At 37.1% G+C, this 25,466-nt stretch overlaps 1 protein-coding gene and 1 non-coding gene across 2 annotated transcripts; both read left to right on the top strand.

Moving 5' to 3' along the window:
- Positions 1-805: 805 nt before the first annotated feature.
- On the top strand, positions 806-908 carry LOC122663492. The gene has a single exon (XR_006333159.1). It is a non-coding gene; the product is annotated as a U6 spliceosomal RNA (small nuclear RNA).
- A 22,129-nt stretch (positions 909-23,037) lies between these two features.
- LOC122662162 (glycosyltransferase family 92 protein RCOM_0530710-like) lies at positions 23,038-24,913 on the top strand. Its single transcript, XM_043857730.1, has one exon. It carries the CDS (start codon positions 23,055-23,057, stop codon positions 24,816-24,818), a length of 1,764 nt encoding a protein of 587 aa, XP_043713665.1. The 5' UTR covers positions 23,038-23,054; the 3' UTR covers positions 24,819-24,913.
- The last annotated feature ends 553 nt before the right edge of the window (positions 24,914-25,466 follow it).

Genomic DNA, 25,466 nt, shown 5'->3' with positions numbered 1-25,466 from the left:
CGTTTAGTAAGGAAAATCCAAACTATTGGGTAGACAATATCATATTATTGTCACGTGTCAAATTTGAGTCTATATTATTCAAATATGGGCAAGAAATCGCTGCCTAGTCGCGTGGTCCTTGTACCAATGCGTGGACAATGAGTAAGTACGCAAGGGCATCAACATGGATAGAGTTTTTGATTTCATGAGAGGTTGGGTAGTAATTTGTATGCTCGTATTTCTAGGCACAATAGTCACACGATCAGACAACGTTCTTTTTCCCTTCAAATATATAGCCCACATACTACAGAGTTCCCTTCTGCCGCAATCAACCTACCACACTGCGATATGCATGCCTGACCTGCATAGGCAAATCGCGGAGTGGGGAAGGCTACTCCTTGTGAAATGACATTGATGCTAATTCACCAAAGTTGATTGTCAATGTGAGAAAATGAGTGTCTTTGATTTATATTTGTAGGGTTGAGCCTTCTATAAGGCCTATCCAAAACATAACAAATTCTAGGCTCAATGTATATATGATCTTCACATCATCACTTAGCCCAAAAGCAAAAAAAAGATAACTATGTAGAGGCATTCAAAACAAAACCCAAGCTTTCTCAAAAGGAGAAGAAAATGGTACATCCTCTCCTGGAGTCCCAAATATTTGACAAGCCCATTGCAAAGCCCATCTCCGGCCCATAAACCACAGATCCCAAAAATGGATTTGGCTTCTCTAGCCAGACGATTCTTACAGAAAAATAGTCCCATACTGCCAATCTAATAAGCTTTTCTACAGTTGACAACATAACAGTTACTTATTATGTATGTCTCTTCGGAGACATCCGATAAAATTGGAACGATACAGAGAAGATTAGCATGGCCCCTGCGCAAGGATGACACGCACAAATCGAGAAATGGTCCAAATTTTTTTTTGTATTTTGCCGTTTCCTTTCATCATTTTCAGGTAAATTTCAGAGCTTTGAATGGATTTTGTTGATTTCTGATGTTAGAGAACCTATAATCTTCGTTTTCGTATTTCATATTATTCTTTTGTCATGCCGTTTGTGTTCGACTCTCACCGGAGTCTTATTCAAGTTTGTTGATTTTCCCTCCCCTGAATTGAATTAGCTTCTCTATAAGCTGTAAGCACGTAATTCTGACTTCTGAAGCTCGAGATCTGGCCACAGAGTTCAAATTCTGGAAGACGATAAGTTTGATGTCCTTGTCTTAGTTGAACAAAGAAGTTAACTGAAATTTGGAGGTTATTTGCGTCTGAATTCTGATTCTATTGAGTTAAGATGGTAGGGAACTTTTGCTTATTGTTTTCCATGTCCAGTTTGTGTGTATTATTACTCTCACTAGGTTTCTTTTTCAAGTCTTTTGATTTTTCTCACTTTGAATTGCCATATCTTTTAAGTACCTAGTTCTGGAGCTTGAGTTGTGGCTATAGAATCCAAATTATGGAAGAAGATTAATTTAATGGACCATGTCCGTATGAAATTTTGGATTTCACCAAAATTTGGAGGTTATGTTTGATTACCCTAGAGTTCCTGTAAAATTTTAGATTTGGATTAGCCGGAAAGCTCAGTATATTTTAGGCTAGGATCAATCGTATTAGAACTTGGATAGAGGTTTCATCAATAAGAAAATGAACCATGTAATGTAAGGCCTGGTAGTTTTTACCATCTTCTCTTTATTTTTTGTCTCTGAGTATTTCTGATCAGAGCCTTTAAACAATCAACAAGAAAAATTCTAGAAACTTGGAGTTTTATGGGGTACTCTCTTTTTTTCTTCCAATCTGTACTGTATTTCTTTGGTTATAGGATAGTTTTATCCTGCAAGAACTAATTTGTTACTCAGAATTGCATTTCAAAATCGCCTTGTGTGGTACTTGGAGGGGGAATTGAAGAAACTCTTAAATCCATTTGAAATTTGGAAAACATGAAATTCTAGGCCCCCACTCCATTTAGGTCTCAATCCTCAACTATCAAATCTACTGTCTCTCTTTGTTGACTCTTCTAACCCATCAACCTACAGGAAGTCTCATTGTTCTGATAGGACTGGTAGGAAGTCGATAGGCTAACCTCTAGCTACCAGTGTTCTCTCTCCAATGGTGCCTTTTGACTGATGCAAAGAGTGATCTGTATTTAATCTTTGTAAATATCTAGCCTTTCTGTTCTTTCCAGAAATTGGAATCTCTCAAACATCTTCCTTTTGAGCTCACTGATAATTCTGATCAATGGGCCAAGCAGGTAAAAAGAAAAAACTTTTTGGGGAGGGGGGTTTTGTGGTTTTAGATTATCGTTTCTGAGATATGTGCCATTTCGTTTCCTTCTTGGGTGCTTCAATTTTGTAATCTCATGGATTTAAATGCAGACTTTTGGACTCCTCCCCACCCTTTCCTCCCTTATTTTTTGAAGTATTGTGATGAGCTTTTATTTCGGATTGTAACATCTATGTGTTTCTCTTTTGAGATGTCATGAATAATACTAATATAAGAAAAGGTAGATTGGATTACATGGATGAGAAATCCAATTGGTTAGAAAGAGATTTACTCTAGCTACTATTCTGAGCTCCTTGAAGATTCAACTTGCAAGTTCATGGATGATTCTCATCAATGGGTTGAATGAGTGAGAGAAGCCTTTTTTTTTTATAGTGCAGGGGAATTCCTATCATAGGCTCAGGTACAAAAACCTGTCTCACCTAGTAAGTAGTAACAATAGTTAACAGTATTGGACACCTCCCCTTGGTTGTTGATAATGAGTTGATTGCTATTCTGAATTTGGTACCTAGCTACTAACAAACAAACAATTATTGCTTTATCTATTGGCCGGACAAGAAGTGTTCAAATGTTCATAAGATCATTCATTTTCGATGGTGGCAGTGTTTAATCCTAATACAATTTTCTATCCGGCAAAAAAACCCACTATTTAAGTCTTATTTAGCTATAAATTTCAAGACTATTCAACACTTAATTGCAAAATGAAATCTTAATATTAAGTAAACCATAACACTAATGTTGACAATTCTACATGTGGCTAAGCCCTGCATGATCTCGACAAACTAAATGTTACCCATTAGCTTCCATGTTGCAATACACCCCTTCAGTTAAAACCTTAAAGCCTGTGATACTCTTAGAAAACTCACTACTGAATTTCTTTTCTTTATTTAAAACAAAAAGGGTTAGGAATTGTCTGCTGAAAATGAGTTTTAGTGAGTTAATTTCTGAAGTATGTCTTTGATTCCAATGATTATGAAGCACATGACGGAATTTTCCTCCTTCTAGGATTGAAAATTTTACATCATAAGAGAAAAATTTACATCTGGAGGAGTATGCAATGTTGAGAATCTTTTATCAACATATTAAAAAAAAAAAAAAAAATTCAGTAGGATACATGTCACACAAATCTTTGTAACAGAATAGTAGAAATGGACTCCCATCATCCACCTGTTGTGTATTGTTTTAAGATTAGTATTCTGTCCATGTTTTATTACTTGTGGCACCCTTATGCTGTCATTCCTACTTCTAAGAATTTTTGGAGCGTAATTGTGATGGAAGCTCCTTTGTCAATCTAGGTGTGGCAGGTATATATAGCTAGGGGAAGCTTTTAAAGATCATCCATCAACATATTTTGCTATTCTACCCTGGAGACATAGACTTCTCAAATTCAATAATGGTAAAACTTGAATCCAAACACTCTGACAGTTCTTGCAGAGTTTTCTGATTTTGATTTCCTGTTGGCCGAACAAGAAGGCTCCGTTATAAACTTGTAATTCGTTTTATATCTGATTAAGCCTCTGAAGTGAATATCTGTTCATAACTTATAAACTACCAAGATATGAGTTAGGACAACCTGAACAAAGACATGAAAAGCAGATCCTCCTGAATAAAATTTGCATATAACCAAAAGTATAGAGAGACAAAAGCGATTAAAACAGAAGGGGAAAAAAACTGAAGAGAATTAAGAAAATCAATGAGGTAGGTGTTGAGAAGAGACGCATCAATATTGGAACTTGCATCGGCTACAGTAACCTTCGATTTCTTGAGCTTCTTCTGCTTAGGCTTCTTAGCATCAGCAGTCCCATTATGGTCTCCATCATCATCAAAAAATTGTGTTCGATCTAGGAACTACTGCAACAGCAGCAGCCACAGCAGCCTTTTGAGGGGATTTGCAGGGGAGGGAGGTTAGAGTGAGAGCAGGAGAGGGAGGGGGATGGTTCGCAGAGGGGGTAGGGGGGTTTGCAGGGTGGGTGAGGGGAAGAAGAAGAAGAACCGGTTATGAGGTTAATAGGAGGGGTAATTTGGCCATTTCAAAACAGCAGGGGAGAAGAAGAGGTAAGAGTTCACTTTGGGGGGGGGGGGGAATCAGAGGTGAAACTTCTGACGGGCGTTTGAGTAAATAGAGAGTAAATTCAAGAGAGTGATAGAATTTTTCCCTATAAACTAAAAGGCTCAAGCTCATGCTGTGTTTCTTTTTCCTTGTGATAATATGGTACAAATTTTGAGCTACTTTTTCTTGTATATGTGGGGAAAAAATTCTTCTTTAGTCAAACTCATTTTGTGTTTTTGGGTTGCTAAACTCATGGAAGATAATTGAGACCCAATATTTGAGTGAATAATAAACATGTAGGGTTTACATAGTGACGATGCAACTTGAAACTAATAAAACTGAAAAAACCTTGTCTAATATCAATAACAAATCCAAATTAAAATTGTTTTGTTCTATTTCCAATTCTATTTATTCCCTTGGATGAAGAAAGATGCTTTTATATATGGGTGGCAAAGAGCTGTGAATAGCAACAGCAAGATAACTAACTTTATTTTCTCGCTCATCAAGATCATCTGTGACCACTTTTGATTCAAAGTTGTTACTTCTGAAAGAATTAACCAAAAGGGCCGTCATCAGGCAACAAAGCCAACTTTACAGGACCTGCTGCACCTTCTTCAGAAGTAAAGTTCCCATATTGCAATTAATGTCAGTTTTGACATGACCAGGGCAGACACAATTTATACAGAATTTGGGGAACTTCCTCGCCAGAATCCCTGCGTAGGCATTCAAAGCTGCTTTGGAAAGTATATAGGCAGGCCAGCCTTGGCTCTCCTTGAAATTCTCTAGATTCAATGCCTTATCCACTCTCTTCACTGAGGCCATGTACATCAGTACATCACTTAGCCCATGCATCAGGGACAAATTGCGACAGAATAAATTTTCTTCAAAATACAACAAAAACTAATTTTGTATGCGTAACCATTCTTAACTTTGTTAATTTTGCTTATACAGAGAGTTAGTACTCATATTTTAACCATAAGAAAATCATCATGGTTTCAACAACTGGGATCAGATTTGTCGTGGCTAAAGGTGATTGTTTGAACAACTATTGGCCTTTTCATGGCCTGGTATGACCATGTGGATTTTGAGTTAAAACCAATCAGATACCAATTCTGATCAAATAATTGAAACCATAAAAATGGTTGCAAACCCAGCTTTGTGGCATGAACAATTTAATCAGCCAATCAAGCTGCTATCTTCAAGTCCCTACCCTTTTTCAACTATTTATCCATAGAAGTTACGTCGTCTAGGAGACCTAGGCGGTGGATGGGAAAAAATAAAGGCAACACCAACAAGGTGCCTAGGTGCCACCTAGCCGACCAAGGCACCCTTCTAGCAAAGGACGCTTGGATGCCTAGGCGATGCCTTCACAACTATGCATTCATCTATTTGGGGAAAAAATATCTTGCTATACAGTAGAATGAATTTCCATCCACCCTTTTGACAAAATGTTGACATGTGTGTCCTAGAAACTGTTGTAACCAGTTTGAGCACTGTGATATACTCCAAAAGTTTTAATTAAACACATTTCTTGTGCATGTGTTGTTTAGAGGCAGAGTAATAATGATAATTCATTCTCCTATTGCTCATGTTAAAAAAGCTCTCTATCTGCATCTTTTCTAACCAAGTAAGATGGTCTAGAAAAATTATTATACTTGAGAAGAACATGGAAAAGAAAGCAAAATTTGACCAATGAAAGGTAGGTAAGGAATAGTTTGCTCTACTCATGGAAACAACGAGGGTTACTAAATTCAGTTTATTAATTCCATAACCCAAATTAAATGAGCTCTTCGGATTATATAGAAATTTCTTTGCAATGTTGGATTTGTACTCTACCTGTAGCTGCCCGGTAGAGGATGAAACGTCAACAATTCTTGGTGAATCAGATGGCTAAAGAAGGGGAAGAAGTGCTTGAGTCACTCTTTTGACACCATAGGAGTTTGCTTGCATACTTTCTTTGGCCAATTCATATTTGGTTGATGGAAGCCCAGGCTGAAGAAATCCAGGTCTAAATTGGGTAATTGAGTCTAGCAATGGTAGAATGGTCATTAGGAGGTAATTTGGGGTTTAATTTTGTAAATCGGTATCAAATTGGTTTAATATTGTAAAACAGTATCAAATTGGTCTATAGTGGTTGTTGAGGGGGCTGATTGGGAGTTTTAGTTTCAGTCACTAATTGTCTTTGAGTCAGATAAGGAGTCTATAAAGGCTGGCAGTAGGTCAGTAGTAGTTCTACTTTGAGTTGAATTATTTTATTTGGTTTCAGATTTTGATTGGAAGACTATGAGTCAAGTTTGAAATTTTTAGAAGCTATACATATGTAATCACTTTTTGAGTTTTTTAACCCCCAAAGCTTTGTGCTGAGCATGCTTGAGTTTCCTGAAGGCTTTTCTGCTGGCAAATTCTGAGCTCTTCTTCTAGTTTTGATCATCTCTGTTCTCAGGTCTTCTTAGTCTTCCTGAATATCTTCTGCTATCTACTGTTTTGTTCTTAATCTCTCTTTCTGAGCATATTGATCTGATAAACTTTGTAGTGCTTTCTGATGCTCATTTTAATCTTAAAATCTGATCATCTTTATTCCATTAACATCATTATAAATCAGTTTGTCAGTGCTGATTACCAGTGTCTGTAGCATTTTCTTAGTTCTTGCTTTTAGCTTGAAAATCAAGCAAGTTGGGTTCAATATTATTAATTTATGATTTCCAAGACTTTACCTCAATTGATAGACCTGTTTTTCTGACCAGTATTTCGTGAGTTATTTAATTTCTCCTATTTTCTGTCAATTCTGTCAACATATTGATGTTATCAAATTTACATGGATCCTGACCCTTGAGTGTGGAATATTGTGCTTCTAGAAGCAACTCTTATATTCTGAATCACATCATTGGTTGCTCTGACTTTTGGCTGCTTCAGTAAAAGGTCAGTCTTTTCTTTCAGTTTTTCCCCCTTCCCTTCTTAACAGGTGAATTTCAGCCCTGTTGTCTAATACAGTACCATGGCATAGAATCCAAGAAGGGATTGTTTTTGGTCCAGTTCTTCAAATGATTTGGGTCAATATGGAAACTGAACTACTCAATCAAGAGCATCATGATTACAATGCCAAAGTTCTAATTCTAGTGCAAAGACTTACAGACCCCTCCACTGCCTTCAGTGCTTTTTAAGCGTCATTAGCGTCATCTAATTTGACTCCAAGAAAATTAGAATTGTTCAGGCAATTCAATCAGTAATCTGGATGAAGCAGATATACAGATTAGAATCTGGACGAAATCAAAATATCAATATTTCTGAGCTGTGTTTTGATGAAATCAGCCAGGGAAACAATGCTGGCAGGGTTCATCACATTCAACTGATGAAATATCACATCAGATAGTCCATACTATTTGAGCTCTTCACCTGCCTCAACACCCTTCTCATCTCTGTGTTCTGTAACAACTGCCAATCTGCTATAAAACAATTGATGCTTAGAGTAACTGGTGGAATCCTTTAGTGCGTCTGGTTGTAAATCTATCAAAGGAGTTGAATCAATTAACTATTTGATTCTGATTTTGTTTTGACATCTGCAATATTCAATGATGACAGGTGATGGAGATGAGAAAAGCAAGTTAATGTTCTATTTGTTCACTGCACAAGTGTACCTAGGCCAAGGAGCCTTTGTAAGGAAATGAGAAGAAATTCCTTCAGATCTTGAGAAATCTGAAAACCAGACATTCCAATCAGAGTGAGACAGGAACACTGGACCAGAAAAAAAATATACAGGAAAACTGGATCCCTGTTGCTCCTGTCGTCTCGATGTATTTGCCTAAAGCTTCTATAATGTTTTAAAAACTTTTGCCAAAACTGTATTCAGATTCGGACTAAAGGTGTCGGCTTCTTCATATTAGTCTAATCCTTTTTTGTTCTTTTAATTTTTATGGACCTCATAAATCTAATATGGGAAGGAACTAAAAGCGCTAGGGGCAAATCTAAAATAACCTTAGGAGAAGTGATGAGGAAAGATATGCATAGTTTTTTCTTTATTTTTTATTTTTTTTTGTTGGTAAGAAAGGATTTTACTGAATAAAGGAGCCATATGAATAGCCAGTAGCTTCAGACAAACAAAGGTCATGAATCATGATGCCATGGAATGGAACACGGTCAATCTGTCATACACATGATAGACAAGGCTTTTCGAGCCAGGGCATCTGCTACAACATTCAAAGCCCGTGGAATACACTGAAAGGAAATTGAAACAAAAGAAATAGAGAGATGTTTCACATCATCAATAATAGCTGTTACATTTAGCGGTGGGATCCATGTATCAAATATGACCTCGAATAGAGCTGATTAGAGGGTAATGATCCATGTACCCGATCGACCCCATTCAGTTGGGATAAGGTTGAGTTGTATAAATCTAATCTAGAAATCTACAAATGTACAAGATTTTGGATCTTAATACTGGTTGGGTCTCAGTTTGACAGTTATAGAAAGTTAAACCTATGGCTCAATATATATATTAAGGGACTATCTAAATGAATCCTCTATCGATGTATTTATAGAGATATATTTAGAATTTAGACACTTTCTTTTGATTGCCCTTTGTCTTATTTCCCAAAGGTTTTTCAAGTCAAGGGTAGAGATTTTCAAAAATAATTTGAAAGAGACTTCATCATTATTTCAGTATCAAAAGATGTCATTGTTTTTTATACATGCATACAAGAGCGTGGCTATCTGCATAGGGAGTCCGGGGCGTACCCCCCCCCCCCCCGGTAGTTGTTATTCTATGTAACTATTTTATGTAGTTTTTGTAAGTCCATGTATAAGATGTTATGCTTATTTATGTAGTGATGGGGAAGTTAATGGTAGTGAATAGGAGGAGTTATAGGAGAGATTATGGGAAAAGTAGTGGGGGAAGTAGTGGAGGTTGTGTGGTAAGTTATGTAACTGGACGAAAGAATTATTATATATATTGGAATAATAAATAATGAAAAAAATTTGGAATCTCTAATTTATCTCAAGTGGTTATCTCGAGAAGAGGTCGGCTACCTCCCATCAAGCCAAGATGTCCGGCTTCGTTTGTAAAGCTAAAACATTCTCTATTGTAACTCCCTCTCTTCTTTCTTATTCTATTTTCTCTCCTTCAACAACTCATCCCTTATCATCTGAACTCGAATCAAGATACGACTGTTGCACATACCAGTCCGTATCAATTTTGCATATTATTTTATTACACATAAAATGACAAAAATTACCGTCATTGGAAAAATGTGTTATACTAAAGGGCAAAAAAAATAAGATAACAATTTATTTGACACCTTAACGGATGTCAATAAGGAAATTCCAAAACTTACTCAACTTTCAGACAAGAGGTGCAAGATTATTCTTCTTTTAAATAAGAGAGTGTCTGAATCAAGGTTCTAAAACTAGGGTTTCGACCAACCAGAAATCGAGTTCGTCTCGGTTTCGACCATATCTCGGTTGAAACCTCGGACTTTCTCTAAGGTAACTTGAACCTTGGTTTTGAGGCCCAGAAGTTGTTTTTTTGTCCTGAGTCTTATTTTGCTACTTATTTTTTTACATTTTAAACCCAATTCATGCATTAGTTTCACATAGAGAACACTAAAAATAATACTTGTGGTTTTGATCCAAGTTTGATACTGTATATTGTTATTGGACATGGTATCGAATAAGGTTTGATTAGAACATACCTCCTTCCATATAAATCTGATTTAAGCAATCTTGGATTTGTTTGGAAGTTTTCAAACAAATCCAAGATTGCTTAAATCTGATTTATATTGAAGGAGTTATGTATCGGTCAAAGTTAATTTGGTGTGCGCTGTCAAAATCGCTCTAAATGAAAATATTTTTTTGGATATCAAAACAAATGAATATTTTATCGCACTTTTGGTTTTTAGCAATGTTTTACCATATTAAGATTTATGGAATTTTTAAATTTGAGAAAAACCCTGGCATTAGAAAGTTAAAAATTGCACCTAACATCGAAAATCCAGTTTTTGTTCTTGAATCGGGGGGTTGACTTTTTTTTTCTTTTGGAATTTGATTTTTTAACTATTTTTATTGGTTTCAAATAGGGGGTATGTGCTTATTTATGAATAATATCTCAAGTAGATGAAATACAAATACAAAAACATTTACTTAAATGATATCAGGCATAAATAAGTGTTTATCCTGGTTTTTGGAATAAATACTTATCTGTCCTAGTTTCAAGCCAAATTTTCCCAAGTTTTGATGAACATAAGTGTCGAAACTATCGAAATATGGTCGAAACCATGGATTTTATAAATTCCCCCTGCAACTCGTTTCGAAAACCTGCAAAATCGAGTTAACTCGGTGGTTTCGATAGGTTTCGATCGAGTTCTTCTTCCATGGTCTGAATGACACCTCTATAGCACACCTTCTTTTAATTGTCCCTTGTCTTATTTTTCCCAAATGAAAAATATTCTTCAAGTTAAGGGTATAAAAGAGTTTTCAAAAAAAAAAAAAAAAATTGAAAGTGATGTATCATTATGTCAAAAGATATTATTATCATGCACATTTTTCGAGTATAAATATGAAATGATAATATTTACTTTCCTTGAAAAAATGCATTTTATATTAGAAGAGCAAAAAAGTAAGGTTACAAATTATTTGACACCCTAAGAGTGTCAATAAGAAAATCCCTTTAAATAATTGCTAGTTGTCAAAAATAGGGTTTGATTCAAAGTAATAGAGTAGTCAAAAAATTAGTAGAGGCAAGAACCAATTGGCAATCTTATCAATTCCATAATTTTAAGCGGCAGTGGAGGTGGTGGTGGTGGGTGGTGGCATTGGTGGTTGGGCGGTGGCAGTGGTAGTGGTGGTTAAAGTTGCATTGGAGGGGATGTTTTATTTTGAACATGCAATTATTGTTTTGCATAGCAAATTAAGCATGTGCTCATTAAAAAGCAACTCGCCCCCCCCCCCCCCTCCCCTTGTGAACCTTTTTGTTTTTGGAACGGAGAAGTTCCAAATTAAAGCTTCTTTTTTCATGTTTCTCAACAACTTCTAATGTCTGGTTCAATCCCAGAAACAAATGAATCAATATGGGATGGTAACAAATGGATTTCTATTCTTTTTTTGTTCCCATGAACAAAAAAAAGGCAGAAGTATTATCATGTAGGGCCTATGTCCCTAAGATACCAAGTTTCAAGAATTTGAGAGAAATATGAATACAGACGAGGAAGAAAAGGGAGCATTAACATGCCAAGTTGAAGATGTTCGTGAGCTATGTTCTACTTTTGTATCTGTTTCTTTTCTTTTGTTTCAAGGACTATGAATGTAATTGCAGATGCTCGAGCAACGAAGGCCATGTCTATCATGTGTATGACAGATTGGTCGATTACCACTCCGTGGCTTGATGATCTTTGTTTATCTGAAGCCACTGGCTATACACATGATTCTCATCAATAAATCTTCATCGTACCAAAAAAAAAAAAAGCATGTCGAGTAGAGATTAGGTTCTTGATGCAAATAACAGATAAGTCACCTAAAGAGCTTATTTTATTGAAAGGAAGCCTCTTTGGGTTGGGTTATGTAGGTGTTAGTCCTTTGATCCAATGGGGTTTTTTTTTTTGGTAATGGGTCACTTTATTTGGCCTAAGATAAGACTAGAAAGTAGGAAAACGATATTTACTTCATTAGTTTAGTTAGAGTCTGTTTCTTTTATTATTTTAGTTGTCTAATCAGTTTATCTTACCTTTATTAGTTTAGTTAGAGCCTGTGTTCTCTTATCACCTACAAGGGGGAGGGAACCCAATATTATATATGCCCACATCCAAGCCCTTACGGGACCGATGTGGGACTATTGTACATAACATTACCCCACCCTTTAACAGCCAACGTCCTCGTCGACCCACTCTGGATCAAGTAGGCGGCTCCACTCTACTCTAAGAAGCTGCCCGGCAGCAGGTAGCCCTTTCCTAGGGGCTCACACTCTGGCACCAGGTCACCCCTCTCAAGTAGTTAACCGCGAAGGATGGGTCAATGAAAACACCAATTGATACAATTGGAAGAACTCACCCTCATAAACCGGTCTATAAGGGGAGGGAACCCAACATTATATATACCCACATCTAAGTCCTTATGGGACCGATGTGGGACTATTGTACATAACAGAGTATGAGACAATCCTTTTTGGTTTGGTCGTATAAAGACCAAAACCACAATCAAAGAAAAGGGGAAGAAAAAAAAATTCCTTCAACTGCTTTGAAAACTTAGAAGGAAGGATTAGAAATAATATAAAAGTCACTCAAATAACTTGAGCCATAATTAAAGGACGAAAAGGAGCGTAACAAATTAAATTAGCTGTAAAGCCTTCAGTTCAGCCACCATAAAAGATCAAAAAATGAAGTATTTGTTTTCTATGAAGCCAAATAAAGTAAAGAGTAAATGCAAAGAAACTGAAGAAATGATGAAGATCAAAAAATGACATAATTTTCAGTCAGTAAAGATATTTAAAGAAAAAAAGTTTTAAAAAGGAATCACTAATGAGTAATAAGTTTCTCAGTTCTCAAACTCAAAACCCCAGCAGTCCAAGTTCTCAAACTCACAGCAAAAGAAAGTATGCCAATCAAATTCAGATTCTGTTTTACAGAAAGCACAAAGATCAACTACTTAGAAAGTCAAGCATTAGTTGGAATCCCATGATTAAAAAATGATTCAAAAATCTCCAAACAAATATTTTAAATTTTGGATGAATGTGTAGTTTTCACAAAAACTCCCACCATGGGCTAGAAGCCATGCTAGGATCTGGTTAAGAATTAAAAACATGGAAAAAATCTCTACTTGATGGTGTTTCCTACGCCCTCTCACAGGGCACCGTGAGATGACGTCTCTACCCCTGAGTATCGTGCTCACCCATTGGCCTAGGTAGGGGTGTCAATAATACCCGCTGGCCCGGCTGGCCCGAACCCGCCAACCGCTCGAGCCCCCCCGAACCCGACTGATCCGCTAGGCCCGAAGGGCGGGTCGTGTTGAGATTTTGGCTGACCCTCGGCAGGTCGGGTCGGGTCGGGCTCAACATGGAGGGCCTAGCCCGGCCCGGCCCCGACCTCGACTCCTCGAATTCTTTATAAGCCTTTATATGGCTGAAAATACCAAAATACCCCTAAGAGTGATAAATAACCCTAATCCCATATGGCCATATTCCCTTTTTGTTTTCACTTTTCACATTTTCAGTCTTCCCATTCTTCTTCTTCATCCACGAGAAGTCGAGAAAGCCGCCGCTCGACGACTAGCAGCCTTCTTCTTCCTCGGTTCCTCCTTCCCAAATTCGCATCAAGGAGTCAAGGACTCAAGGTATGTTCTAAACTTCTAATATTCAGCACTTCATTCTTATTTGGGTCTTTCCACCGCCTTTGTATTTGCCATGTATTCGAGTTTACCACGTAGGTGGTCCTGCAATGGCGTTTGTAATTGCACCTTCAACAAACTTCTAGTATCCTTAATTTAGTGCATCCATATCTTCTTTCCATTTTAATTTTGGTTTTTGCAAAGGCTAGTGGCTTCATGGTTCTCTTCCTCCTTAAGCTTTTTCTTTCCATCATCATCCACTAATAAGACAATAAACTTTTGCAAACATTTATCGTATACTGGAGCAAGTTCAAAGAAGCGAGAATGCTTAAGTTTCTCCTAATTCCTCTTGTTCATAAAAGCAGGGGAACCAAAATAACGAAAAAATGATCAGTTCGAGTTTTTTTACACGCTTTCAATTGTTTATGTTGCCCCATATGGTGTGTGGTACTTCTGGCTCTTTATAAGAAGCAAAAACATCAAGAAGTTCACATTTTAGTGGGTTTCTTTCTTTTCAAAGACTTTCACTCACTTGCAATGACATCAAGACTACAAAAACAGAAATATAGGAAACATATTGCATCTTCTTACATGACAAACCAAAGTAAAGAGGAAGTTTAATATGGTATCGTCAAAGTTTCGATTGCAAAAATCGACATAATCATGTAAAGTCAACCCCAAAACCTGAATCTCTATTTTCCTCCGAATGGATCATAGTAAATTCACAACAACCACAACCTAACATAGAAACCTGGTCAACCAAGTGGATTAATTAATCTTCATAACAAAGAAACAATTTTGATGAAGATGTCGTGATTGTCCAGTGATGGATTGAAGCTATAGTTGTTATAGTGCCCAAAATTTCTCTACCCGAATCAATGCAATTCTACCGTTTGAATTTCTACAAAACAAACAGAGGTTAGAAGGAGAAATTAGGGTCAAGCATGTTAGGGTATCAAATATCTTCAAGTGAGAGGTCACAATTTGAACCTATTAGCTGGGTCCTAGCTAGGATAGTATTCTAGTCTCATTCGATTCTGCTCTCCAAATTAACAATAAAACCATTGCCTGGAAATAAGAATAACCTCCTCGAATGTATTAAATCATTCAAAACTTCCTTCATGTTGAAACATCTTATTAAACCATTAGGTGATGGCGAGATAAAATAGTCAACTCCTCACCCTATACATGAGAACTGTCCTCATGTTCTGTTTAAAGGTATGGATTGCTGCCAATAACACTTAAATAGCAAATGTAACCTTTTAAAACAAAAGGCAAGAAGTAAACCATGTATCAATCATATAGAGCAAGTCTCCTTCTTCTTCACTATTTTCTTCAACTTATTGTTTCAAAGATCTTACACATGTCTGAATTTTTGAATTTGTACAGATCTCAATGGAGGAAAACTCAAATCCAAGGCAGCCAAACTCAAGTTCAAATCCAGCTTGAATCAAGCTCTAAGGATCTGTGACAAGCTCTACAAAGGCACAACCAAATTCTAATGCGTCTGAGGTATCTTCTAATCCCCTCACTATAGGGTCATCTAGTGTTTGGAATCACTTCACTAAAGTTATACCTCCTAGTGGTTCAAAAGCTACTAAGTGTACATGCAAGTATTGCCACAAGGAATTTGGTTGTGCAAGTGAACATGGTACTAGTTCACTAAAACGACATTTGGATAGATGTCTTCTGTGTCCAAGTAGTGAAAAATAAGAAGCAAAAACTTTTGGATTTTAAAGTTGACACGAGTGATGGTAAGAGTACAATCACTAGTATCTTAGCTTGGAAATTTGATTATGAATTGTGTAGAAAGGCGCTTGCTCGCATGATTATTATGGATGAATTACCATTTATATTTGTAGAGCGGGACGGGTTTAGAGATTTTTGTAAGGCTTTACAGCCTAGGTTTAATACTTTGACCCGTATCTATCGTGGCACAAGATTGCTTGCAATTGTATCCGGGAGAAAAAGAAGTTGCAAGATTTGTTTAAGAGAAATATGTGGACTTCTATCCACATATATGTGGACTTCTATCCAAAATCTTGGTTATTTGTGCCTCACAAAGACATTACATTGACCAAAATTGGAAATTGCAAAAGAAAATCATTAACTTTTGTAGTCCCATCACCACATACTGGTGAAGCAATTAGTAATGCCCTTGAGCCGTGTTTGATTGATTGGGGTTGGATAAACTGTGTAGTATTACTGTGGACAATGCAAGCAAGAATGATGTTGCAATTCAAAATTTAAAGAGAAGATTTAATAAGAAAAATGGGTTATTGTTGGGTGGTGAGTTTTTTCATATGAGATGTGCTGCCCATATTTTGAATTTGATTGTCAAGAAAGGTCTTGAGGATTGTGGAGATGTTGTAAGTAGAGTTCGTTCTGTAGTGAAGTATGTAAGGAGTTCACCATCAAGGTCACAACAGTTTAGATTGTGTTATAAGCAAGAAAAGATTGAGTGTAAGAAAGCTTTGAGTTTAGATGTTTCTACCGTTGGAACTCTACATATCTTATGTTGCAAACTGCTTTGGAGTTTCAAAAGCTTTTGAATGTGTAGAAGATAGAGACCCAAACTTTACTATGGAGTGCAGGATGGGGTCCCAACTACTCAAGATTGGGAGAGAGCTAAAGTTTTATGCAAGATGTTGGAGTTTTTTACAATGCAACTACAAGATTGTCCGGTCTCTTTTTACTACTTCAAATCTTTACTTCAAAGAGATTAGTGTGATTGAATCACACTTGAACAAGTGGTCAAGAAGTGAAGATGACATGATTCGGGATATGTCATTGGCAATGAAAGAAAAATTTGACAAATATTGGGGTGGTAGTGGCAATCGACAAAATGAATATTATGTTGGTTGTTGCTCGTGTTCTTGATCCACGATTTAAGTTGAGATATGTGAAATATTGCTATTCAAAATTATATTCTCAACATGAGGTGGAAGAGAAAATTGAGAGGATTAAAAATGTCATGGATCGCCTCTTGAGACATTACCAAATGCAGGGTCGACAAGTAGTACAAAGAGAGTTGATTCATCTACAACCTCTTTTGATGGTTCATCAATAGATGATGATGACAAGGAATTTTCGAAAGGGATTTTCATAATGCATTAGAAGAGGAGGAGCGTTTCCATGTGACATCCGACTTAGACAAATATTTGTTGAAGGTATTGAGAAGGAGGATGAACTCAATTCTTTTGACATCTTGAATTGGTGGAAGGTCAATAGTACACGATTTGTGGTTCTAAATAAGATGGCAAGGGATGTTTTGACGATTCCTGCCTCAAGTGTTGCTTCAGAGTGTGCTTTTAGCACCGGTGGTAGGATTTTAGACCGGTCCATAGCTCTTGACACCTACGATGGTAGAGGCATTGGTATGTACACAAGATTGGCTACGACAGACACGGTTTCAATTGATGTTGAAGAGAACTTAATTGACCTTGAGAAGATCGAATCAGGTAACAACCTTTTAAATTCCTATATCATTTAATTACAATAATAATAATAACATTATGAATGATGATTAAGTTTATTGATTTGTTCATTTGTTAAATGTGTTTTTTTCAGCTACTAACAATGATTGTGGTGATGCAACTATAACTTTGACTTGATGGATGATAATGCATACTTATTTGGCGGAACTGGTAAGGACTTGTATCCAAACAATAGTTCTTATTAGCTAATATTTTCTTTGACATCTGCTTGTATTAATAGAGTTTTTCCCTCATTTTGGGCATTTTTTTCCAGAACCTATTCAAGCATATCATGGAGATGGATCATGGATGCCAGCCGTGATTGATGGTTGATTGTGGCAGTATTTTTATTCATGGATGATTGTAGCAAGAGTATTTTTATGGATGTTTGTGGCAGTATTTATATGGATATTTGTGGTAGATTATTATGGATGATTGTGGTAGTATTTTTATGATGTTTGTGGAAGTATTTTATTTATGGATGTTTGTGAGAGTATTTTTATTTATGGATGTTTATGGTAATATTTTTATTTATGGATTTTTATAGATGTTTGTGAATTATTTTTATTTAAATTTACAAGTCCCTCTCTCCCTCTCTCTCCTTCCCATCTTATTCTTATTATTTACGGTTTTTTTTAGATATATTCTTTGATATATATCAATCGGGTCAAGACAGGAAAAACAGTGGTCAAGACAGGGTCAATCAGTATTTACCTGACCCCGCCCGACCCTGGGTCGGGCCTGCCGCCGTAGAAAACCCCGGCAGTGGTAGTCGTGGTCGTGGTTTAGACCGTGGTCGAGGTTTTGCAGGCCCGCCCAACCCGACCCATTGACACCCCTAGGCCTAGGTGCTTGTATAGTGACCATGCAACCAAGTAGAGATCTCTTGCCCTTTTTCTTTGGTTAGTGAGTTACTTGCCCATATAAATTGGAATGTTATTCTTATAGATATATAGTATTTTCCTAGATCTATAGCTTCTTCTATAATTAGGACACCTCTTTTTTCTTATCACTAGAATGATGAATGGATTTGTCCTCTCACTAAGTTTTGTATCTTATCTGCAAAATTTGCAGCTTCATTCTTCTTTCAATAGTCTTGCGCATAAGTAAGCGAAGGATCGATCCATATATTTACTCAACGCCCATCCCCAATTCTAAAACACACCATTTTATTTAGGAGTGGTACAATAATACTTGATTTGGCATTCCAGGTCCATGAGCCTTTCTTGAAGAAAACCGAATTGTCCAGCGAAGATACATTGGAAAAATATTTGGCACATAAATTAAAAGCCTGAAGACTTTGGGGGTTAGTGATTAATCTCCATCCTAATTTAATAAGAAAATGTTATTATGAATAGACAATCTCTTAAACCAAGACCACTCAAACATTTAGGTATACAATGAGGCACCATGAAATAAGTCTACCTTTCCTATTATTCCTACTAACTCCTAGCCAAGATCTAGAATTAATAAAGTCCAATATCCAACAAGTCTTTAAAGGAATGCGAAAACAAGACATCAAATATGAAGAGATGGATGAGACTAATTGGATTAAAACTCTACGGTCAGCATTTGGTTAGATGATTTTTTTTCCAACTTTTTTTTTGGTAAGAAAGGATGAAAAAGGTTAGTAGCAAGATATATTGCATCCCTAGACATTTCTTGAATTCTCAATAATTGAATAAATTGTCTCTTCATATCTTAGAGGAACATTCTTACTAAAAAAGACACCAAATTAACTAAAATTAATATGTTGGTTTGATAAATCCAAAAATAAATAAATAAACAGGTCTAATAGTTTAAAAGTTCTATGCATATCCACGAGGAGCTCTAGGATCCGGCTCCTCTCCAAGGAGGTCAGTACCTAGGGGGCATCCAAGGGTGGGGCTGTGCTGCACACATCTTGACATACGTCTAGGGATGTGTGCGGCACAGCCCAATAGTTGGATGCTCCCTAGGCGTGTTGGGTTCCCTGGAGACGAGTTCAATTGGGAGCTCTAATGGTTGTTCTCTGGAGATTGAGTGAGAGAGAGTGTGTGTGTGTGTGAAAATCAATTTGCGGAATTGATAGACAGCTATTGGAAAAACCACTATATACTCTTTTAGAACAATATGTGATTTGGCTTTCCTAATTGGAGCGAATCACAATCTCCCTAATCATATCCATTTTGTATCAAATACAATAAAGGTATGATTTAGTTGTCATTAGATAAGACCATTCATAAAGAAGTTGTTGTAAAAAGATTCTCTTGCCACATCATCTCCCAAATCTTGATGTGAGATCTTATCTCATCAATATACTCATCCAATGGATATTATCCAAAGGACCATGGCCAATAATAAACATGCTACATAATGGGTTAAATCAATAGGAAATGGGTAGATTTCCATTGGAATTCCACCCAGGTTGTTATACTACGCATCAATCCCTCATAGTGTAACATCGCATTATAGAATGTATGGCATGTCTATATTGTCATAACCCCTGTCTATAGAAAATTATTTTTTAAAGATTATGTAATTTTGATTGGACCAATAAAAATATTTTTAAAAATAAATATTAATTTTAAAAACTTTACAACCAATTTACCAAAATGTCACCGATTCTAAATTTGTGTTCAATCAATTGATCAAATGCCACCTAAGCTATATATCTTGTTTGCTACCCATTTAATTCTTGATTTTTTCTATCAACTTCTATCTAAAACTCGTATCTTGAAAGATTAGTTTTTTGATAATTTTGTTTTGGGAATTAGTAATCTTAAAATGTAACCCCCACTCTTCTGAGCCGTAACATAACATGTGGACTAATCTCAAATGAAAGAGTATAAAAATAGAGAAAATGATGTACACACCGCCAGTCTGCAAGGGCCCTCTCTCATTCTCCTTATGACACACTCTCTCTCCTCCCTAACATAGTAACATGTGAATCCTCCCTGTATTCCCATGCTCCCCCATTGGCTAAGTGTGTAGATCTCATTACAAGCCCGCGCATACAGATCCTCTCCTGCCCACGCCCAAAAATAGTATTGTCATTATAAAATGGTGCAAAAATCAAAATCGGGTACATTGGAATCGGTCAAGAATCAGTTGGACTCGGAAGGAATTCATCAACCTCGACCTAACTTATCCTAACTTGGTTGAACTTATCCTAACTTGGTTGAACTTTTGTTTGGCAGTAGCTGTTAACTTAGCTAAATATGCCCACTCTAACCAAACAATGTACATATTTGCTAAGTAAGTTTAATATATTAAATTTTCTCATCAAAAAAAAAGAAAAAAGAAAAAAAAAGAGAGTTGGTCTCCGTCGATGTTGAGTCAAATTGATCAATTCCACCAATTCTAATCCAATTTTTAAAACCATATTATATTAGCTATGCAAATTTGGGCCAATGAGTCCCACCTGAAAATTTCAAGGCCTAGGTTTCAACTCCCAGATTAAGTTAGGGTTGGGTTTTCAAGTACGGGTTAGGCCGGGTCAGGCCTATAAATATATGTGGGTGCATTTTGTTGACACCAAGTATGTGAACCAAGAAGTTGTACCCTTATTTTTTTGCCCTTTGTATTATTCCCAAAAATTAATTAATGCATTGGTAATCTTGTCATTTCACATGAATAATGATAACTTTTGAAAATGACATAATGATAAGTCACTTTCAATTACATATTTAAAAGAAAAATCACTTTCAGCTTATTTTAAAAATATTTTTTTATCGATGATTAAAATAATTTTTGAGGATAAAACAAAAAGTACTGCAAAAGTAAGATTACAATCTTGCTGTAATCAAGGTTGGTTACAACAAGATTTTCCATGTGTGCGTGTGCATAGAAAAATCTTGTGATAACAAAAGTTGGTTACAACAAGGTTATAACTTTTTACTTTTTTTTGTCCCTTGTCTTATTCCCAAAATTTAATTAAAGTAACGCTAAAAAAATGTTCTATAGTGAAAAATCTTGTGATAAACAAAATTGGTTACAACAAGATTATAGCATTATTTTTCTATCATTTATCTTATTCTCAAAAGTTATTTTAATCAAGACTTAAAAAATATTATATATTGAAAAATCTTGTAATAACCAAAGTTGGTTATAACAAGGTTATAACATTACTTTTCTATCATTTGTTTTATTTCCAAAAGTTATTTTAATCAAGATTTAAAAAATGTTATATGTTGAAAACTCATACACTAACCAACTTGGACAAAAAAATAACATTTTTTTTTTTTGGGACTCAGACAAGGGACAGAAAAATAATATTATAATCTTGTTCTAACCAACTTTGGTTATTGCAAGATTTTTTTTTTTTTTCACCAGAAAAATCTTGCAATAGCCAAAGTTGGTTATAACAATATTATAACATTATTTTTCTGTCCCTTGTCTTGGTCCCAAAAAATATTTACCCAAAAAAAAAAGGTCTAATTCCCAAAAAGGCATTTCAATTAAGGCTAAAAAAGTTTTCAAAATAGATTGAATTATCATTTTGTGAGGTCCAAAAGTTGTTATTATCCATGTAAAATGACAGGATTACCCTCACATTAAATGCCTTTTGAGAATAAGACAAGGACAAAAAAATAAGGTTACAACTTCTTAGTTCACCTACTTAGAGACAACAAGATGTACCATATATATATATATATAGATAGATAGAGAGAGAGAGAGAGAGAGAGAGAGAGAGAGAGAGAGAGAGAGAGATGTCTTTCCCTATATATATAGAGAAGTAATTTTCAATCGCCAGCACTTTCATGTGTCTATCTCTCTCCTCAAACAAGGGGCAAATGTGTCTTTTCATATGGGGAGAAGAGAGATAGACTCATGGGAATGCTGATGTAGATCACACTCTTTGGAAAGTACACCATGCCTTGTGTCGTCCTACACTCCCATTGGTGCATGCTGGCGTACATCAAAATTATTTCATCATTTGTGTAAAAATAGAAAGAATATTATTGTCACAATGATTTGTTAATATTTATTATAACCTTTCAATGTATCTATTCTACTAGGTAAACAGACAATGTATCCATTTTCATCGTCAGTTGGAGAGAACAAGTCTAGATCAGTCACATGTCAAATTTCAGTCTACTTCAATTAAACACTCCTTATAATTAACATGCATATCCACGCATTTTAGACATTAGTTTGTACTCTTCAACTTGTGCAGAATAGTTTAAACCATGAACTTTTAGAAACGTCACAAGCAATTTTGACACTAATAATCACCCTTATAAAATAAAATAAATAATAAAATAATAGGGCCATACCCAACCGGCCTGAGCTCGACCAGGCCAAGCTTAGGTAAAGATATCCCAGCCTAACATCGGGTCGAAATCGAATCAGACCTGGCTGGGCCTAGGTTTAAAAACCTGGTCCAACCTGGTCCAATTGCAGCCCCAAAACCTGCACCCGCTAATTAAAGTTTAGTTAACAAAAGTTTCCAATGGAATCTCCGTTTCGGAAACCTTTTTTTAAAGCGTTATATTTTTCATCGTCCCACTGACCTTTGCCTTTCCATTTATTTATATATGGATCATGGTCATGGTCATGGTCATGGATGGGTTCGTAAATTGGAACTCAAGTAACGTATAGATTTAGAGAGCCGTTTCGGCTTCAACTTCAATGCACGTTTTTGACCCCTTCTTCTTCTTCTTCTTCTCTTAAGCCCCTATTCCTAATCCTAATCGTAACCTATAAGTTAGTGTTTAATGAAATTCCTAATTCCAACCACCAAATAGATTCCTCCGATGACATCAGCAGATTCCCTGGAACGAACTCTAATTTGCCCTCTCACAGGTAGTGCAAGTTGGAACCTTCACTATCTCTGACCTACTTTCCACGTCAGCGTTAGAATAAGTAGAAAACCAATAGAAACAAAGAATAACCAACGAACTCATAAAAAGGATCTCTCTCATCTCTCTCTCTCTCTCTGTCTATGTTTTGTTGTTTCCTTTCTTTCTTGCGCATAAACATGCGCCGGAAAAACAGTCCAGCGCTTCTATTATTCTTCTTGGTCTCCTTGGCTCTCGTCGCCTCTTTCCTCTTCTTTCTTCCCCGTAATTTCTTCTTCGGCAGAGAACTTAATCAAACTTCCACGATTCTCAGAAACCACAAGAATCTTCACCTTCGCCTCACCATCGATACCGAAGAAGACATCTACCGCACCTTCACCTTCCATCACCTATCATCATCTCTTACCGATCTCGATACCGTCTCGATCCTCGTACCCGATTGGGAAGTTCTCCTGATCCATTTGCCGGAAAATCCTTCATCATCGAACGCCGCCGTGGACGACGACCGATATTATTGCCTCTTCCAAAACAACGCTACTTCTCCGGCGAAACCTTCTGGAATCTTACCTTCAACCAAAGCTACAATCTTCAAGTGCGTTCTTCCCGATAGCATCCGCCGAATTCGCCCTTTCTTGCAACCGATTCTAACAAAGCGGAGGAAATTTTGGCCTTGGACGGAGTCAGAGTCGGAATCGAGTGGAGGATCGCCCGAGTTGTTACGATGGGGTTTCCTTGTGTACGAATCGTTATCGACAGAAGATGACGTCATCTTGTTCGCTAAGGGAGTTAACAATCGTCAAGGCATCAACCGGCAACCGTCTGAGCTCCGTTGCGTGTTCGGAGACGGCGTCATAACGGAGGTCACTAGCTCCTGTCAAGAGGTGTTTCGATGTCGTCATCCGGACGAAAATGCCCTCGCTCGCTTGCCCCAAGGCGGGAAGGGCAAAACGATGAAAATTTCCCTCCAACTTCTAGTCCAGGGAAGGGAGGAAGAAAAAGAGAAGGAGAAGGTGGCGTTGATGGTGCCATCCGTGGCGTACTACACACCCTCGCACAAACCAGCTTCCCAAGAGGGGAAGTCGCTATTGTGCGCGTGTACGATGGTGTACAACGTAGCGAAGTTCTTGAAAGAATGGGTTCTCTACCATTCCAAACTCGGCGTAGACAAATTCATATTGTACGACAACGGTAGCGATGATGGATTAGAAGAAGTAGTTTCACAGCTACTACGTGAATCACACAACGTCACTACCTTCTTATGGCCATGGGCTAAGACCCAAGAAGCTGGTTTCTCACATTGTGCCATGCATGCCAAGGATTCATGTACATGGATGATGTACATCGATGTAGATGAGTTTTTTTTCTCTCCATCATGGCTCAATTATTCATACCCATCAACTAACATGCTCAGATCCTTATTGCCGAAGTCATCCACGTCAAGCGTATCTCTTCCGGTCGGGCAAATTAGTATGCGGTGCCTTGATTTTGGACCGTCGAATCAACGGTCCAACCCGGTTCAAGGAGTCACCCAAGGCTACACTTGTAGAAGAAGGCTAGAGCAGAGACACAAATCTATTGTGCTATTGGATGCGATCGATGCTTCTCTATTGAACGCGATACATCATTTCCGATTGAAAGAAGGGTATAGAGGGAAATGGTTGAGCCGGAATGGAGCTGTAGTGAACCACTACAAGTACCAAGCGTGGCCGGAATTTAAGACCAAGTTTCGGAGAAGGGTTTCAGCTTATGTGGCGGATTGGACACAAGAGGTGAACCCAAAGTCCAAGGATAGGACCCCGGGGCTGGGTCGAATGCCGGTTGAACCGACAGGATGGGCCAACAAGTTCTGTGAGGTGAATGATACGGGGTTACAGTGGGTCACCCAGAGATGGTTTGGGTTTAAGTCGAGAACCGGGTTCAAGATGGCTTGGCAGAATCAGTGAGGAAGAAGGTCTTCTTGGGGGATTTAGGGAACTAGGAAAGGGTCTGCCACCACCCTCAGCCCCTATCTTTAGGACGTGAAAGCCAATAGTATTAGCTAGTTCGTGCCAAATAAAAGAAAGGCAGGGAGAGAGAGGGTACGTAGAGACAAGGCAGGAACATTGATTTTTTTTTTTTTTTTTTTTTTGGTAAGAAGGAACGTTGATTCAATACTACACATTACATGAGAACATATTCTTTTCTTTCTTTGGATAAATAAAACTTTCTGCCATAACAAAAAGAAAAAAACAGATCCTTTTGTTTGTTACATGTAGGCCCCATTGAAAATTTGAAAATTTATTACAAAAAATAAAAAATTAGCTTCCTCTATGGGGAGCGTGGCCTCTATACACGTGCAAGGGTCAATGAGAATGCACACATTGGCATTATGGGGGGTGTGGCAGTCATTTTGTCCCCGTGCGAACATAGAGTGGTACACTCTCCTACAGGAGAGATGTTTTCTGGGATTTGGATCCTCTACGGCCTGGGGTTGAGTGGCCATCGTGCTGTGCTCAACTCTCAAACCGCCACATCAGATTCCATGTTGATCCAATGGTCGGTAGACAAGCTCCAACCATTTTGAATTTTGAATTGAGCTTATCTACCGACCA

This window comes from Telopea speciosissima, chromosome 5 (assembly GCF_018873765.1).
Source record: "Telopea speciosissima isolate NSW1024214 ecotype Mountain lineage chromosome 5, Tspe_v1, whole genome shotgun sequence".
NCBI classification, from domain to species: Eukaryota; Viridiplantae; Streptophyta; class Magnoliopsida; order Proteales; family Proteaceae; genus Telopea; species Telopea speciosissima.
Note: the sequence above shows the minus strand (reverse complement) of the source record. Positions and strands in the feature narration are given on the sequence as shown.